This window comes from Eschrichtius robustus, chromosome 3, assembly GCF_028021215.1.
Source record: "Eschrichtius robustus isolate mEscRob2 chromosome 3, mEscRob2.pri, whole genome shotgun sequence".
In the NCBI taxonomy this organism is placed as follows: domain Eukaryota; kingdom Metazoa; phylum Chordata; class Mammalia; order Artiodactyla; family Eschrichtiidae; genus Eschrichtius; species Eschrichtius robustus.
Genome location: NC_090826.1, coordinates 112536647 through 112554683, shown reverse-complemented (window position 1 = coordinate 112554683; position 18037 = coordinate 112536647). Strand labels below are relative to the sequence as shown.

The window sequence follows — 18037 nt, the reverse complement described above, 5'->3', positions numbered from 1 at the left end:
TTATTTAAACTCTTCAAACTTCAGGATGTGCAACTGGAAGAGAAAGAGAAAATCTGATTGGGAAGGAAGGACTGCCCCCAGGTGGTCCACCCAACCCCTGGACAACTTCAGTTTGTTTCCTCTAAGGGAATGACAGGTAAACCCGCAGCATCCAGGCCGAGGCCAGGGCCTGCAGCTGAGACCCTGGGAGGTGGGGGAGGGGAGGGGAGGGGAACAGTAGATACACAGCAGTTACCTTCAAGTTCAAAGCACCAGTGATTTTCCCTTTGAGGATGCGATGGATAACCTGATATGAACTCAAAATATCTGTAAAACAAAACACAACAACAAAACCTTGGTGGCACTTGGTCAGGCAGGAGGAGCAAGGGAGGGAAGTGAGAAGCCGGGGCTGCAGAAAAGTATTCTGGCTGCAGACCAGGTCCTGTAGGCAAGTCTCTGCTAGTTAGTGCTCACTCCCTGCTGCCAGGATATCGTGAGATAATAAGCACTGCAGAAGGAGGAGAAGGGGAGGGCAAAGTAAGAGCAAGTAAAAGGAGGCATTATTGTTGTTAAAATAATTACAGGGATCTGGGATTTTACATTCCCTAATGGAAATTCTGGAGACAGAAAACTGTGTTCACTCAACTCTGCTCTGAGAGTTTTGGCTGGAGAGATGGAGGTTAAAAGGCAGAGAGCCTTTTTACCATGATGAGTGCGCATTCCTACCTGCTGGGACAAGGCAGGGCAGGGCGCTGGTCAGACACTCACCTTTCTCCAGGACATCTGCCCTTACTCAGCTCCCGCCATCCCCCCAAACTCTGGGACTGTTTGTATGCATGAAACTGGCTCCTATCAAGGGTCAGACCTCAGTTCCACCCCCAGCTATGCCATTTTCTTGCCATGAAACGTGAAGAAGTCCCTTTCGTTTTCCTGAGGCTTACTTTCCTCATCCATAAAGGGAGAAAAATTGTACACCTGCCCACCTGGCCTTGGGGCCATCTCAAAGTCCACATGAGAGCTGAGAACCCCCATATCCGGGCTGCACACTCTGGCCCCTCTGACAGGCTGGGAGCTGCTCTTTGGGGCAGGGGCTCCTTACTCTGGGCCACCCTCCAACACCCAAGCAGTCAGGTTCAGCCCACCAGAAGCTCCCAGGTCCTGTCTGCTGGCACTGGCATTACTCCCCAGGCCAAGCAGCAGGGGCCTTCTTCATGCAATGACCCAAGGTGACCTCTGGGTGGTGCCCATCAGCCTAGCAGGGAGGCTTGGCCCTGCACTTTGGGGAGGTGCTTTTCCATCTTATTTTGTGTGTATGTGTGTTTCTTCACATCCACTTCTCCTCAGCCCCCAAAGCATTCTTTCGCTCTTTCACATCTCACCTAAACCCCAGTCTTGAGAAGGGGCAGAGCAAAGAAGGGGCCTCTCCGTTTCAAGGGTGTAGAAACTGAGGCTCCATAGGTGCCTGGATCTATAGTAACAAACACCTCACACTATATACAAAAATAAACTCAAAATGGTTTAGAGACTTAAACATAAGGCATGACACCATAAAACTCCTAGAAGAGAACACAGGCAAAACATTCTGACATAAATCATAGCAATATTTTCTTAGATCAGTCTCCCAAGGCAAGAAAAATAAAAGCAAAAAGAAACAAATGGAACCTAATGAAACTTTAAAAGCTTTTGCACAGCAAAGGAAACCATAAACAAAACGAAAAGACAACTGATGGACTGGGAGAAAATATTTACAAATGATGTGACCGACAAGGGGTTAACTTCCAAAATATACAAACAGCTCATACAGCTCAATATCAAAAAAAAAAAACAACCCAATCAAAAATGGGCAGAAGACCTAAACAGACATTTCTCCAAAGAAGACATACAGGACTTCCCTGGTGGTGCAGTGGTTAAGAATCCACCTGCCAGCGCAGGGGACACGAGTTCAATCCCTGGTCTGGGAAGATCCCACATGCCGCGGAGCAACTAAGCCCGTGCGCCACAACTACTGAGCCTGTGCACTAGAGGCCGCGAGCCACAACTACTGAAGCCCGCGTGCCTAGAGCCCATGCTCCGCAACAAGAGAAGCCACCGCAATGAGAAGCCCACGCACCGCAACGAAGAGTAGCCCCTGCTCACAGCAACTAGAGAAAGCCCGTGTGCAGCGACAAAGACCCAACGCAGCCAAAAAAATAAATTAAAAAAAAGAAAAGACATACAGATGGCCAACAGGCACATGAAAAGATGCTCAACATCGATAATTATTAGAGAAATGCAAATCAAAACCACGGTGAGATATCACCTCACACCAGTCAGAATGGCCATCTTCACCAAGTTTACAAATAATAAATGCTGGAGAGGGTGTGGAGAAAAGGAAACCCTCCTACACTGTTGGTGGGAATGTAAATTGGTGCAGCCACTATGGAAAACAGTATGGAGGTTCCTTAAAAAACTAAAAATAGAGTTACCATATGATCCAGCAATCCCACTCCTGGGCATATATCCGGAAAAGACAAAAACTCCAATTCAAAAAGACACATGCACCCCAATGTTCATAGCACCACTGTTTACAAAAGCCAAGACATGGAAGCAACCTAAATGTCCATCAACAGATGAATGCATAAAGAAGCCACAAAAAAGAATGAAATAATGCCATTTGCAGCAACATGGATGGACCTAGAGATTATCGTAATAAGTGAAGTAAGTCAGACAGAGAAAGACAAATATTATATGATGTCACTTATATGTAGAATCTTAAAAATAATACAAATGAACTTATTTACAAAACAGAAACAGACTCACAGACAGAAAACAAAATTATGGTTACCAATGGGGAAGTGGGGAGAGGAGGGATAAATTAGGAGTATGGGATTTATAGATACACACCATTATACGTAAAATAGATAAACAATAAGGATTTACTGTATAGCACAGGGAACTACAGTCAATATCTTGTAATAACCTCTAATGGAAAAGAATCTGAAAAAAATATATATATGTATAACTGAATCATTTTGCTGTAGACCTGAAACTAACACAATATTGTAAATCAACTATACTTCAATTTAAAAAAGAAAAGAAAGAAATAAAGTAACAAACAGCACATTGGAGGAGATACTGAGTCCAAATGCTCTAACCCCTATCGTTGGTCTTCAAATTCCAGTTTTCTTCTACACAGAATGCTTCTCTAAAGAAATCTTAAGCAAAACTCGATGTACATGAAACAGATGGAAGCTGAGCCACTCTGGCAGAAGCGAGACTGGGAGGCTTGCCCTCCCCTCACTCCACCCAGAGAACTCAGCCTTCGGGCAGCACCTGAGGTTCCTTTCCAGATCTTGTTGCTCAGAGAGACCAGGTGTGAAAACCAATTCTCAAGAAGCAGCTTTGCAATGGGCAGACGCCGAAAACTGGGGTGAGATCAAAAGAATAGAGGCTGAAGGGCAGGCATCCTGAGGGCCTCGGCTGCCCCGGACGCCATTCCCGCCGAGGTCCCAGAGGCGCTCACAGCATCTCCTGTCTCCGAGTGCTCAGGAGGGTGGAGGGCACCTTACCTTTCTCCAGCATGAATGGCTGAGCCAGGGGGGGGATGGTCCAGAAGTCGTCACTATCCAGGCTGCGCAGGGACTGCACTGGGATGGTGGCCAACTGGCCGAAATCGATGAACATGACAACAGCCCAGGAGTCCACTCGGTCCAGCACCCAGCACCTGGCCAGACGGAGGGCGAGGAGGCTTGTCCCACCTGGTGCCACGCACAGCAGTCCTCACAGAGAGGGCTTGAAGGTCGGGGCTAAGAGGAATGGGAGTTTCCTGCGCTGTTCCCCACCTTGGACAGAGAGGTGATCAGAGGAGAGATATCTTGAGAGAGGAAGCAGCAGCAGATAAACGAGAGTCCAGAGGATGGAGAAGCAAACCTGCAGCCCTGCCTGGCACACACCTGTTCCAGGCCCATCCGTAATCACCCAGTTGGTACTCGGCCAGACAGCGGGTCCCATGCCGCACAGCCGAGTCGTGCAGGTAGGGCTGCTGCTCCTCCGCCTCGGCCAGGGCTCTGAACAGCGCCTGCATGTTCTGGTGCAGCGTCTGTGGACGGTACAAACGCCATGGGCCTCGCTGCCTGCCCCACATCGCACGTCTGTCTCTGCAGGTGTCACCTGTTACATCAGCACCGCTGATCCACCCCAAGGGAACTGAAGGTATGACGTGGGAGAGAGAATGAGGCTCAACCAGGGATCAGAGTGCGGCCACTCTGGATGTCCACCGCTGACGGGCCCCCATCACCACGCTTACCCCAGCAGGGCCCCATGAGGTGGCACCGAAGCCCAAGAGGACCACCAACAAGCCTGTACCTCCGTGACATGCATGGCCCAGAAGAAGGGGGTCTGAGGGACAATACTAGTCACCAACAGCCCCACGTCCCCGCCGATGCTGTGGATGGTGGCCAGCCAGCCCAGGTCTCGGAAGCACTCCCTCAAGAGCAGCACCAAGAAGGACCCTCTGCAGGAAGAACAGGGAACGAAGGGAAGGGAGTGAACACAGGAGTGATTCAACCAACACCTGTCCTGGAGGATGCTGGGCAGGAGAGTCACGCTGACAAGAGGGCTGTGCACCCCCCAGGGTGGGAACAAGACAAGTGCCCAAGTAATCATAACGCGGAGCAAAGGAAGCACCACGCCAGGGGACACAGGGGTTGGAGAAGAGACAGAGGGAAATAAAAACACACCAGGGAACTCCACCGAGAGAGACGGGCAAAAGCCTCATTGGGCTGACCTTGGGCCTGCCTGAGTGATTCATGAACCTCAAGTGATGCAAGTTTGGACCGTCCACAATGCAGGACACGTCTGCAACGCCCAAACCACTCCTCCCTGTGTTTAAGCACATGCCACACCTCATCCCACCACTCCACGAACTCTATCGCCTAAGTCACACACGGTTAGAAAGGCAGACCTGCCACTTTAGAAAAACGAAACAAAAAACACACATCCTATAGCATTTCAAGTCAAACAGAATATTCTGGCATCCCTGACATTAAGAATGGTGTCTGCCGTTAAAGCAGACGATGTGGTGGACATGCCGATCTCATGGCATCCAGAGTAGGGGAGAGTCACAGGCCATCACTGTACAGAAATGGAGACAGACTGTGTAAGTCACTGTGGGTCACAGCCTTACAGCCTGGGTCTGACGCAGGAGTTCCTGAAAACTTTATCCCCCGCCCCAGTACCATCCCTGCCGCCACCCTCTAGGGACTGAGCAGACGTTTATAGTTGTCCTTTGCCAGCGGCCTCTCGCCACCTCTGCTCCCCTCATTTCCATGGGAACTGCAAAGATGCTTGTCCTCGGTTTCTCTGTCTCACAGGGGTCAACAGAAGCTTTAGGAGTGAGCTGTGTACAAGCTGGAAAGCAGAAGGTTGTATTCTGGAGGCACCAGGGCTATCTCAGAGGACCATACTCCACCTGCCCCCCAGAAGGCCCTGGCCCCACCCTCAGAGGCAGGATGAGATGGGAAGTGAAGTTACATCCTTCTAGGTCTCGGCCTTCACATTCTCAGCAGGGTGGGGAGGGTTTGCTGGATGACACTCTTTAATCAAGAAAGCATCCTAAGGAGGCTTCCCTAGTGGCGCAGTGGTTAAAAATCCACCTGCCAGTGCACGGGAAACAGCTTCAAGCCCTGGTCTGGGAAGATCCCACATGCCACGGAGCAACTAAGCCAGTGCACCACAACTACTGAGCCTGCGCTCAAGAACCCGAGAGCCACAACTACTGAGCACGCGTGCCACAACTACTGAAGCCTGCGAGCCACAACTACTGAGCCCACGTGCCACAACTACTGAAGCCCACACGCCTAGAGCCCATGTTCCGCAACAAGAGAAGCCACCAGAATGAGAAGTCTGCGCACCGCAACTAGAGAAAGCCCTTGCGCAGCTATGAAGACCCAATGCAGCCCCCCAAAAAATAAAAATAAATAAATTAATTAATTAATTAAAAGAAAGTGTCCTAGAGGAATAAAAAGGGATATTTCCTACACTGAGGGGTCAGCGTGGGACAAAGCTGGAAGGGAGGCTGGGAGAAGTGAATCAGGAGCTACAAAGACATGTCCTGGGAACAGACGGCAGCTCAGGATCTCACCAGTGGTTCTGGCAAATCCTTGACCAGAGGCCTTCTCCAAACCCTAGGGAGAAAAAGAAAAGGTATCACTCAGGCATAGTAGTATTCGTTTCACTGGTTTACATGTTGAGTCTCTCCAAGCAGATCTGGAGACAGCGCAGCAACAGCCCCTGTGCAGACACAGGCTTCAGCTGACTTTTGGGACTCCCTCCACTTTCTCCTTTCTCTCGGGTTGGGGGTCTTGAGTCAACCAAAGACAAGAGGTTCAAGGAACAGGAAGGGAGGAGGGAGGGAGGTGCTGCCGGGGGTGCTCGTCGGTACCTACAGGCGCAGAAGCCCAGCACTGCTTAGCCCAGGAGGCCCCTGCGGGCACTTCTTAGGCAAGAAAGAGGTGGAAATGGTTACTCTGGCAGCAGGGCTGGGTGGAGACAGAAAGACTACAATCCTGCAGCCCTCAACCCACACTGGCTTCCCTTGCTCCACCGTCCACACCTGGAAAATCCCCCGCCCTGGTTACACCCACGGATCTGCCCGCCCTGCCACTTCGCTGCTTACCCCACTCCCCACTGACTGCTACCTGAGAACACATGCGGCCACTGTTCTCAAATGGACATGCCACAATCCCATGGTAAGCCCCTAGTGAGTTTCCTTTCCTTCCCTCCAATGGACGACACCTCACCCCCTCCTGTCTTCAAACCCTCCATACTCCCCACCCTCCGCCCACCCTATGAACCTGCCTATTCGTCAGGAGAAAACTGGAAGCAACTGGATGGGAGGCCCCTCATCCTCTCACCACCCAAACTGCCGCCCCTGCCATCCCTCTGTTACCTTCTCAGAAGGGTCTGGCTCTGGGGCTGGCACTGCCTCGCCTTCTCGAGGACAACACCCCCGCAGCCACGGCCCTTCTCCTCTACTGCCATCTCTCTCCCGGTGGACACCTCCCACCAGGAAACAAACATGTTCCATTATCCATGTTTGCAAAGACCCTGCCTCGCCCCCCATCCCCTCTGGCGAGCACCTTTCTCTGCTCCCTTCACTGAAAGGGGTGTCTAGAGTCCCGTCTCCTTCCACGCCTGACATTTTATCTTCAGCTCCTTCCAGTCAGGCCTCCCTGAAGCGGCTCAGCCACGGTCTCCGTGTTACCGAATCCTCCACGTCCTCCGTTCTGAAATTACCGGCAGCATCCCACCCATCCCCTCTTCTAGGAAACATTTCTTCTCTTGGCTTCCTTGACGCTGCACACATCTGGTTTTCCCTCTCTTTCCCTGGCTGGCCCTTTTCAGCTCAACCAATACATGCTGGCACAACCCAGGACTTGGTCCTCTCCTCCATCTACCTTCTCTCCAAGGTCATCTCCAGCTCCACGGTTATAGGTATCAACAACAGACCACAGACTCCCAAACCCAGATCTCAAGCCCCAAAGACTCTGTGGAATTCAACTCCAACATGGAGACGCCTCCTTGACAGGCCAACCAAGAGGTACACAAACTCAGCATGTCTAAAACGGACCCTCCGCAAGCTGCTTCACCTTGGCTTTCTCAATTTTAGTAAGCTGCATCATTATCTACCTAGCGGCTCAGGCCAAATTCATCTCTCTTTCTAGCTCTGCATCAAATTCATCAGCAAGTCAAGCCATCTCTTCCTCCAAAACACACCCAAACCCACACACTCCTCTCTCTCCATCTCCACCACCCCAATACTAGCCATCACCATCTCTTACCAGGACCGTAACAACAGCGTCCAAAGACGCTGCCACACAGGCTCCTGCAATCCAGTCCCCACCCAGAAGACACAACCTCTTACAAACCAAAATCAGATCACATCACTCACCTGATTAAAACCTTCCAACACCTTCCCATTGTGCTTACAAATAAAACTCAAAGTCTCCAGGTGGGCTCACCAAGGCCGCCATGATCTACCCTCCTTCCCACTGACCTCTTCTCTGCCCACTTACCCCTTTTCCCCCCATGTCACACTCTGAGGCATTTGTAGGTGGCCCCTCTGTCTGGAATGTTCTTTCCCTGGTCTTACCCATGGTAGGCTGACTTGTCATCCAGAGCTCAGCTGAGAGGTCACTCCCTCACAAATAGGACTCCCTAAGAACCATCTAAGTGACCCCTCTCCTCTCTATCACATCACCTTATTTCAGTTCTCTGTCTTGTACTTACTACTGAGACAGGCTGGGCCCTGGGACCCTTTGCTGCTGTGCTTGTACCTGGACACACGTCTCCTCGAGCAATGAAATACAAGGAAACTATAAGGGACTAAAAATAACTGCGTGCACGTGCAGTAGGGGCAAAGATACAAAAAAGTCGGAAAACCCAAAACCCAACTGCCACATCTGAAGAGCCGGGAGCAAAAGCAGGGTACTGCGCAAGCCCCCTGCACACAGCACCACCAAAGGGGTGGGCAGACCACCTGAGCCCCCCTCTGGCCCGAACGCTGGACGCACCCCTACCCTCACCCCATATACGGAACCAGCTCACCCTGCCTCGGGGAACCGGCAAGGGAACCTGTAGCTTGTATTCACTCCCCCCGCTGCTGCAGGAGAGGCCCCAATAATGCCTCGCGTGAATTTCTTGTCTGGCCCATTATCAATTTCTATTGATTAAGGAGGCCAAGAACCCCGGTTGGTAACACTATCTGACATTTTCTTTTTTTTTCTCTCTCTCTTTTTTTTGGGGGGGAGCATTTTCTTATTTATTCACTTATTTATTGGTTCACTATATGTGTCTTTCCACTGGAATTTAAACATTATGAGAATGTGAATCACATCTGTCTTTTGACAATTACCTTCATTGCTGAGGCAACCCCAGGGCCCAGAACAGTGCCTGATACATATTAAGCTCTTAGTAAATATATGTGAAAGAAAGTGACAGAGAGAAGAAAAAGAGAAGGAAGGAGGGAGAGAGGAGAAATGAACTGGGGCAAATTCTTAATCTAAGCCTTGGCTTCCTCTTCAATACCATGAATCACACCTGATGTGAGGATTTAGTTGGGCCAGTATCTATTCAGGACACGACATGAAATAGGTGCTTAATAAATGGAAGCAGGGGCTTCCCTGGTGGCGCAGTGGTTGAGAATCTGCCTGCCAATGCAGGGGACATGGGTTCGAGCCCTGGTCTGGGAAGATCCCACATGCTGCGGAGCAACTAGGCCCGTCTGGAGTCCTGTGCTCCGCAACAAGAGAGGCCGAGATAGTGAGAGGCCCGCGCACCGCGATGAAGAGTGGCCCCCGCTCGCTGCAACTAGAGAAAGCCCTCGCACAGAACGAAGACCCAACACAGCCATCCATAAATAAACAAACAAACAAACAAACAAACAAATAAATAAATAAATGGAAGCAGTATAAGAGAGGTTAAAAGTGCAGGTTCTGGAGTCAGACTGGGCTCCAATCCTGGTCCCAGAACTGACTGGCTCCTTAACTTTGGCCTGGTTACTTGGTGTCCCCATCTGCAGGATGGGAGAGTAGCAGCACCTACTGCTGTATTTAAACAGGTTCACACAGCAAAGCGATCAGAACACAGCTCGCAGTGAGCCCTCCGTGAGTGAACTACCACTGTCAACCGATGGGGCCCAAATCAAATCTCCACGCTAAACCATTCTGCCCCTGCTGTTTACCTACAACAAAGCAAAGTGACAGTGTTAAAAACTGTCCTCTAGCCAAGCACAGAAGGTGCCTTTTTATTTAGAATCTCCTAAAACAGTTCCAAATACTAATCCCAAGAACCAATTATCAGCAATGGTTTCAGGCTAAAAATTATTATTAATACAGAAACATTTAAAACCATTTGGGGTCTAATTATTATTCCCTAATGATTTAAGAGATAAATATAACAAGCATGTTTTGCCAGTTTGTGAAATGAAGTTTCAGAGGAAAATCTATACAATTATCATTCAACCACCACAGCAGACACGTCATCCAAAAACAACCCTCAAATTTCAGGATGTCTGCAGCACAGAAGTGGCCACCTGGAAGCTACAGAGATCAAGGCAGCACCTCAGTAGCTGCCAAACTAGCAGATTTTAATTAAGTTCTATTGTTGCTATAAGCACAGTTACTCTATGCCCAATCAATCAACAGCTGTTAATGGTCTCTTTACTTTGTTCTGGGACATTACTACCAGCTGGTCAAGCGTTCCAAGAGGTGGCCTGGTCCAGAATCATGCTGGTGAGTCCCAGCAGTGGGAGAGAAAACACAGGGCACACAAAGGTCAGCGGCCAGAAGGCTTTATGGGGCGGGGTTGGGGGAGGGTCCCATCCGGTTCCCCTGCACACCAGGGAGAAGCGCTCCAACCAGTACTGGGGGGTGGGGGGCACAGGCCTCCCATGACACTCAGAAAAGTGGTGGCCTCCCTGAGAGTGCTCACTGCCACACCCCTGGCCCACTGTGGTCACCCTGGCCATCACTTTTAAGGCCCTGTCTCTACCTGGGGAACTGCACCTGGAGTCACCTGAAGGGCACATCCACGTGGAAATTTAATAGTTACAGCTTTAACCCTCAACTGCTTCCCTGCCACCCAGTACCACACCTTGTACTTCAGAGATGACAGACACAGACCTTGCTCTCAGGGAGCCACACTGAGTCACTCCACACATATTTATAAAATGCATACATTCTAGACATGGCCACCATGAAGCTCACACTCTTGGTGGGGGCAGCAGACAAGAAGTATAAAAAAAGGTATAAGGTTAATGACCATAAGGGCAAAGAAGAAACGCAAGTCAAGGAGAGGGGACAAGAGGGCAGGGGTGGGGGAGGGAGTGATGGCCGAACAGACGCCTAAATGAAGTGAGAAGGCAAACCCACAGACGCCTGGGAGACGAGCCTTCCGGCTGGGAACACCTGAGGCCCTAAGGTGGGGACGTGCTTGGTGTGTTTGGGGAATGGCACTGGGGCTGGAGTAAGAGACACTTGCATCTCTTACCTGGACCACCTGAGACAGGTTTTCTGCTTCCACTCTGGCCCCTGGAGTCTATTCCACAGGGTCCCTTTAAAACCTAAATCTCGGTGAATAGATGAACTAATGGTGGCACATGCATACAACAGAATACCACTTAACAATAAAAAAAGAATTGCTGATGGTGCAACCGCATGGATGAACCTCAATAACATTCTGCTGAGTGAAAGAAGCCAGACACAAAGAAGCACATATGGCATGATTCCATTTACATCAAACTCTAGAAAGGATAAATCTCATTTAAAGTGATAGAAAGCAGGTCAGTCACTGCCTGCGGGGCACGAAGCTGGGAAAGGGCACAAGAGAACCTTTTGGGTGACTGAAATGGTCTATATTTGATTGTGATGGTGGTTACATGGCTGCATACACTTGTCAAAATTCATCAAACTGTACACCTAAAAGGGCTTCATTTTATGTAATACTTCAATAGTTGATTTTTTAGTGTACATTTGTGAAATCTGGTTATGTCGCTCCCTGCTCAAACTGTCCAGTGTTCTCATTATTATGTGACTATATAAATACCAATTGCTGCTGAATCAAGTTACATACTATGAAAATTTTTTTTTAATTTTAATATTAATGGGACTTCCCTGGTGGTCCAGTGAGTAGGACTCTGTGCTCCTAATGCAGGGGGCCCGGATTCAATCCCTGGTGGGGGAACTAGATCCCACATGCATGCCACAACTAAGAGTTTGCATGCCACAACAAAGATCACACGTGCCACAAACTGAGACCTGGCACAGCCAAAATAATTAATTAAAATAAATAAATTTATTTTTAAAAAATTTTAATATTAAAAAAAGTATGTATTATGATTACTTTTATCCTTATACAACCTTCTCCAGGAATTAACTGCTCCTTTTTTCCCCTCCATTTACTTGGATTTCCTTAAATCTCTGGCTAAGTTTTCCCACACCCTCCAATGGCTCGCTATAACACCTCTCCAGTCAATTTTATACTTTTCTTCATACAAATGTCACCCTGGAGTCTCACATCATCCTGCTCTGGCTGGACTGAGTGCTGTATAACAAGTGTTCTACCCCTTTGTCATCATCTGGGAAGTCTCAAGTCCCCCTCCTGGGTTGGACCTCCTGCTCCCAGCTTCCCTCATTTTTTGCCTTATTGCTTCATTGTACTGGAGCATATCCCTCCATAGCTTTCTGAGAACAGCTACATGGGACATATATTTTTTGAGACCCTACATTTGTGAACAAGTCCTTATTCTACCTTCATTCTAGAGTAATTTAATTAAGAACAGATTTGGGGTTAGACATTAACTTCCTACAAAATTCAATGACACATTCCAATCCTATACCCTTCAATGTGGATTCTCTTTCTGAAGCTTTAGCTTTATCCAATACTCTAAAATATTTCTATAATGTGTCTTGGTGTAGGTTTTTATTTTCCCAGTCATTATCCTGGGTACTCACTGGTTGCTTTCAAACTAAAAACATATCCTTCATTCCTGGGAGACTTTGTTATATTTTTGATATTTTCTCTCCCATGTTAACCTGAACTCTTCCTGCATGTATATGTTGCACCACTGATCCTCTCATTTTACCTTTACTCTTCCCTAAAACAATTCTACTACAAAATATTTCGACTGATAAATCCTCTCCCCCAAAAGCTATTATAAAATTTGACAAAATTGTCAAAAACAACCATTTCAGTATTCTGGAAATTGAACAGAAGCATGCAACAAACAGGCTGTCTGTTAAAAAACAACAACAACAGCAAACTACAGGCCCTTGGATAAGAATATGAGACTGAGGTGTGTCAGTCTGGAGCTTCTCCCACTCCCTGGTCTTTTGGCTGATAGTTCTACCACAGTAGGCAAAGCTGTGAAAACTGGTAGCTTCAGAGGTGGCTGACTTCACTGGAACCTTGAAACATCAGAAAGTAAGAAAGAACATGGTAAGAAAAAATATGGGTAAGTACAATAGGTTTTCCTTCTCATGAGTTTTCTAAATTATGTTTGACAGTTGAAATAAAAATTGTAACTGTCCAATATGGTTCTAAATGAACACAGAGGACATATTTAAGAAAATTACATTATAAACAGGGGAGGGTAAAGAGAAGTAGGGTTTCTATACTTAACTCAAACCAGTAAAGTCAACAGGCATAGACTATGTTATGTATATATAACATAACATCTAGAGCAACCACTTAAAAATGTATACAAAGAGATACACTTAAAAAACACTACAGCAAAAAAAAACAAAAAACAAAAAAAAACACTACAGCAGAAGCAAGAAGAACTACAATTCTGCAGCCTGTGGAAGGAAAACTATATTCACAGAAAGACAGAAAAAATGAAAAGGCAGAGGACTTTGTACCAGATGAAGGAACAAGATAAAACCCCAGAAAAACAACTAAATGAAGTGGAGATAGGCAACCTTCCAGAAAAAGAATTCAGAATAATGATAGTGAAGAGATCCAGGAGCTCAGGAAAGAATGGAGGCAAAGATCGAGAAGATGCAAGAAATGTTTAACAAAGACCTAGAAGAATTAAAGAACAAACAAAAAGGATGAACAATACAATAACTGAAATGAAAAATACACTAGAAGGAATCAATAGCAGAATAACTGAGGCAGAAGAACAGATAAGTGACCTGGAAGACAGAATGGTGGAATTCACTGCTGCGGAACACACTAAAGAAAAAAGAATGAAAAGAAATGAAGACAGTCTAAGAGACCTCTGGGACAACATTAAACGCAACAACATTCGCATTATAGGGGTCCCAGAAGGAGAAGAGAGAGAGAAAGGACCCAAGAAAATATTTGAAGAGATTATAGTTGAAAACTTCCCTAACATGGGAAAGGAAATAGCCACCCAAGTCCAGGAAGCACAGAGAGTCCCAGGCAGGATAAATCCAAGGAGAAACATGCCAAGACACATAGTAATCAAATTGACAAAAATTAAAGACAAAGAAAAATTATTGAAAGCAGCAAGGGAAAAACGACAAATAACATACAAGGGAACTCCCATAAGGTTAACAGCTGATTTCTCAGCAGAAACTCTACAAGCCAGAAGGGAGTGGCACCATATATTTAAAGTCATGAAAGGGAAGAACATACAACCAAGATTACTCTACCCAGCAAGGATCTCATTCAGATTCGACGGAGAAATCAAAAGCTTTACAGACGAGCAAAAGCTAAGAGAATTCAGTACCACCAAACCAGCTCTACAACAAATGCTAAAGAAACTTCTCTAAGTGGGAAACACAAGAGAAGAAAAGGACCTACAAAAACAAACCCAAAACAATTAAGAAAAAGGGAATAGGAACATACGTATCGATAATTACCTTAAACATGAATGGATTAAATGTTCCAACCAAAAGACACAGGCTCGCTGAATGGATACAAAGACAAGACACATATATATGCTGTCTACAAGAGACCCACTTCAGACCTAGGGACACATACAGACTGAAAGTGAGGGGATGGAAAAAGATATTCCATGCAAATGGAAATCAAAAGAAAGCTGGAGTAGCAATACTCATAGCAGATAAAATAGACTTTAAAATAAAGAATGTTACAAGAGACAAGGAAGGACACTATGTAATGATCAAGGGATCAATCCGAGAAGAAGATATAACAATTATAAATATATATGCACCCAACATAGGAGCACCTCAATACATAAGGCAAATGCTAACAGCTATAAAAGAGGAAATCGACAGTAACACAATAATAGTGGGGGACTTTAACACCTCACTTACACCAGTGGACAGATCATCCAGACAGAAAATTAATAAGGAAACACAAGCTTTAAATGACACAACAGACCAGATAGATTTAATTGATATTTATAGGACATTCCATCCAAAATTAGCAGATTACACTTTCTTCTCAAGTGCACACGGAACATTCTCCAGGATTGATCACAACTCAGGTCACAAATCAAGCCTCAGTAAATTTAAGAAAATTGAAATCATATCAAGCATCTTTTCCGACCACAACGCTAGGAGATTAGAAATCAGTTACAGGGGAAAAAACGTAAAAAACACAAACACATGGAGGCTAAATAATATGTTACTAAATAACCAAGAGATCACTGAAGAAATCAAAGAGGAAATCAAAAAATACCTAGAGACAAATTACAATGAAAACATGATGATCCAAAACCTATGGGATGCAGCAAAAGCAGTTCTAAGAGGGAAGTTTATAGCAATACAAGCCTACTTCAAGAAACAAGAAAAATCTCAAATAAACAATCTAACCTGACACCTAAAGGAACTAGAGAAAGAAGAACAAAGAAAACCCAAAGTTAATGGGTTGGGAGTTTGGGATTGGCAGATGCAAACTATTATACATAGAATGGATAAATAACAAGGTCCTACTGTATAGCACAGGGAACTATATTCAATATCTGTGATAAACCATAATGGAAAAGAATATGAAAAAGAATGTACATACATGTATAACTGAATCATTGTGCTGCACAGTAGAAATTAACACAACATTGTAAATCAACTATATTTCAGTAAAATAAATTTTAAAAAAAGATTTCAATTGAAAAAAAACACAAACCCAAAGTTAGAAGGAAAGAAATCATAAAGATCAGAGCAGAAATAAATGAAATAGAAACAAAGAAAACAATAGCAAAGATCAATAAAACTAAAAGCTGGTTCTTTGAGAAGATAAACAAAACAGATAAACCTTTAGCCAGACTCACCAAGAAAAAGAGGGAGAAGATTCAAATCAATTAAAATTAGAAATGAAAAAGGAGAAGTTACAACGGACACTGCAGAAATACAAAGCATCGTAAGAGACTACTACAAGCAACTCTATGCCAATAAAATGGACAATCTGGAAGAAATGGACAAATTCTTAGAAAGGTATAACCTTCCAAGACCGAACCAGGAAGAAATAGAAAATATAAACAGACCAATCCCAAGTAATGAAATTTAAACTGTGATTAAAAATCTTCCAACAAACAAAAGTCCAGGACCAGATGGCTTCACAGGTGAATTCTATCAAATATTTAGAGAAGAGCTAACACCCATCCTTCTCAAACTCTTCCAAAAAATTGCAGAGGAAGGAACACTTCCAAACTCATTCTATGAGGCCACCATCACCCTGATACCAAAACCAGACAGAGATACTACAAAAAAATAAAATTACAGACCAATATCACTGATGAATATAGATGCAAAAATCGTCAACAAAATACTAGCAAACAAAATCCAACAACACATTAAAAGGATCATACACCATGATCAAGTGGGATTTATCCCAGGGATGCAAGGATTCTTCAATATATGCACATCAATCAATGTGATACACCATATTAACAAACTGAAGAATAAAAACCATATGATCATCTCAATAGATGCAGAAAAAGCTTTTGACAAAATTCAACACACATTTATGATAAAAACTCTCCAGAAAGTGGACATAGAGGGAACCTACCTCAACATAATAAAGGCCATATACGACAAATCCACAGCAAACATCATTCTCAATGGTGAAAAACTGAAAGTATTTCCTCTAAGATCAGGAACAAGACAAGGATGGTCACTCTCGCCACTATTATTCAACATAGTTTTGGAAGTCCTAGCCACGGCAATTAGAGAAGAAAAAAAATAAAAGAATACAAACTGGAAAAGAAGTAAAACTATCACTGTTTGCAGATGACATGATACTGTACATAGAGAATCCTAAAGATGCCACCAGAAAACTACTAGAGCTGGGCTTCCCTGGTGGTGCAGTGGTTAAGAATCCGCCTGCTAATGCAGAAGACACGGGTTCGAGCCCCGGTCTGGGAAGATCCCACATGCCGAGGAGCAACTAAGCCCGTGAGCCACAACTACTGAGCCTGTACTCTAGAGCCCGCGGGCCACAACTACTGAGCCCATGTGCCACAACTACTGAAGCCTGTGTGCCCTAGAGCCCGTGCTCTGCAACAAGAGAAGCCACCACAATGAGAAGCCCGCGCACCGCAACAAAGAGTAGCCCCTGCTCGCCCCAACTAGAGAAAGTCCGCACGCAGCAACAAAGACCAGACGCAGCCAAAAATAAATAAATAAATATTTGGGAAAAAAAAGAAAACTACTAGAGCTAATCAATGAATTTGGTAAAGTTGCAGGATACAAAATTAATGCACAGAAATCTCTTGCATTCCTATGCACTAACAATGAAAGATCAGAAAGAGAAATTAAGGAAACAATTCCATTCACCACTGCAACAAAAAGAATAAAATATCTAGGAATAAACCTACCTAAGGAGGTAAAAGACCTGTACTCAGAAAACTATAAGACGCTGATGAAAGAAATCAAAGATGACACAAACAACTGGAGAGATATACCATGTTCTTGGATTGGAAGAATCAATATTGTGAAAATGACTATACTACCCAAAGCAATCTACAGATTCAATGCAATGCCTATCAAATTACCAGTGCCACTTTTTTTTACAGAACTAGAACAAAAAATCTTAAAATTTGTATGGAGACACAAAAGACCCCGAATAGCCAAAGCAGTCTTGAGGGAAAAAAACGGAGCTGGAGGAATCAGGCTCCCTGACTTCAGACTAGAAAGCTACAGTAATCAAGACAATATGGTACTGGCACAAAAAACAGAAATACAGATCAATGGAACAAGATAGAAAGCCCAGAGATAAACCCACGCACCTATGGTCAACTAATCTATGACAAAGGAGGCAAGGATACACAATGGAGAAAAGACAGTCTCTTCAGTAAGTGCTGCTGGGAAAACTGGACAGCTGTATGTAAAAGAATGAAATTAGAACACTTCCTAACACCATACACAAAAATAAACTCAAAATGGATTAGAGACCTAAATGTAAGACCGGACACTATAAAACTCTTAGAGGAAAACATAGGAAGAACACACTTTGACATAAATCACAGCAATATCTTTTTTGATCCACCTCCTAGAGTAATGGAAATAAAAACAAAAATAAACAAATGGGAACTAATGAAACTTAAAAGCTTTTGCAAAGCAAAGGAAACTACCAACAAGACAAAAAGACA

The 18037-nt window shown here is 45.2% G+C and overlaps 1 protein-coding gene across 1 annotated transcript in view; it reads right to left on the bottom strand.

The window, feature by feature from the left end:
* The window catches only part of TDRD10 (tudor domain containing 10), a 44171-nt gene continuing 26134 nt past the window's right edge, over positions 1 to 18037 (bottom strand). The window contains exons 5-11 of the mRNA XM_068537588.1: positions 6101 to 6143; positions 5279 to 5367; positions 4324 to 4473; positions 3912 to 4057; positions 3528 to 3682; positions 236 to 306; positions 1 to 33 (exon numbers count right to left, since the gene is read on the bottom strand). Coding sequence (XP_068393689.1) covers positions 1 to 33; positions 236 to 306; positions 3528 to 3682; positions 3912 to 4057; positions 4324 to 4473; positions 5279 to 5367; positions 6101 to 6143 — 687 coding nt within the window. The remainder of the gene's footprint in view (positions 34 to 235; positions 307 to 3527; positions 3683 to 3911; positions 4058 to 4323; positions 4474 to 5278; positions 5368 to 6100; positions 6144 to 18037) is intronic.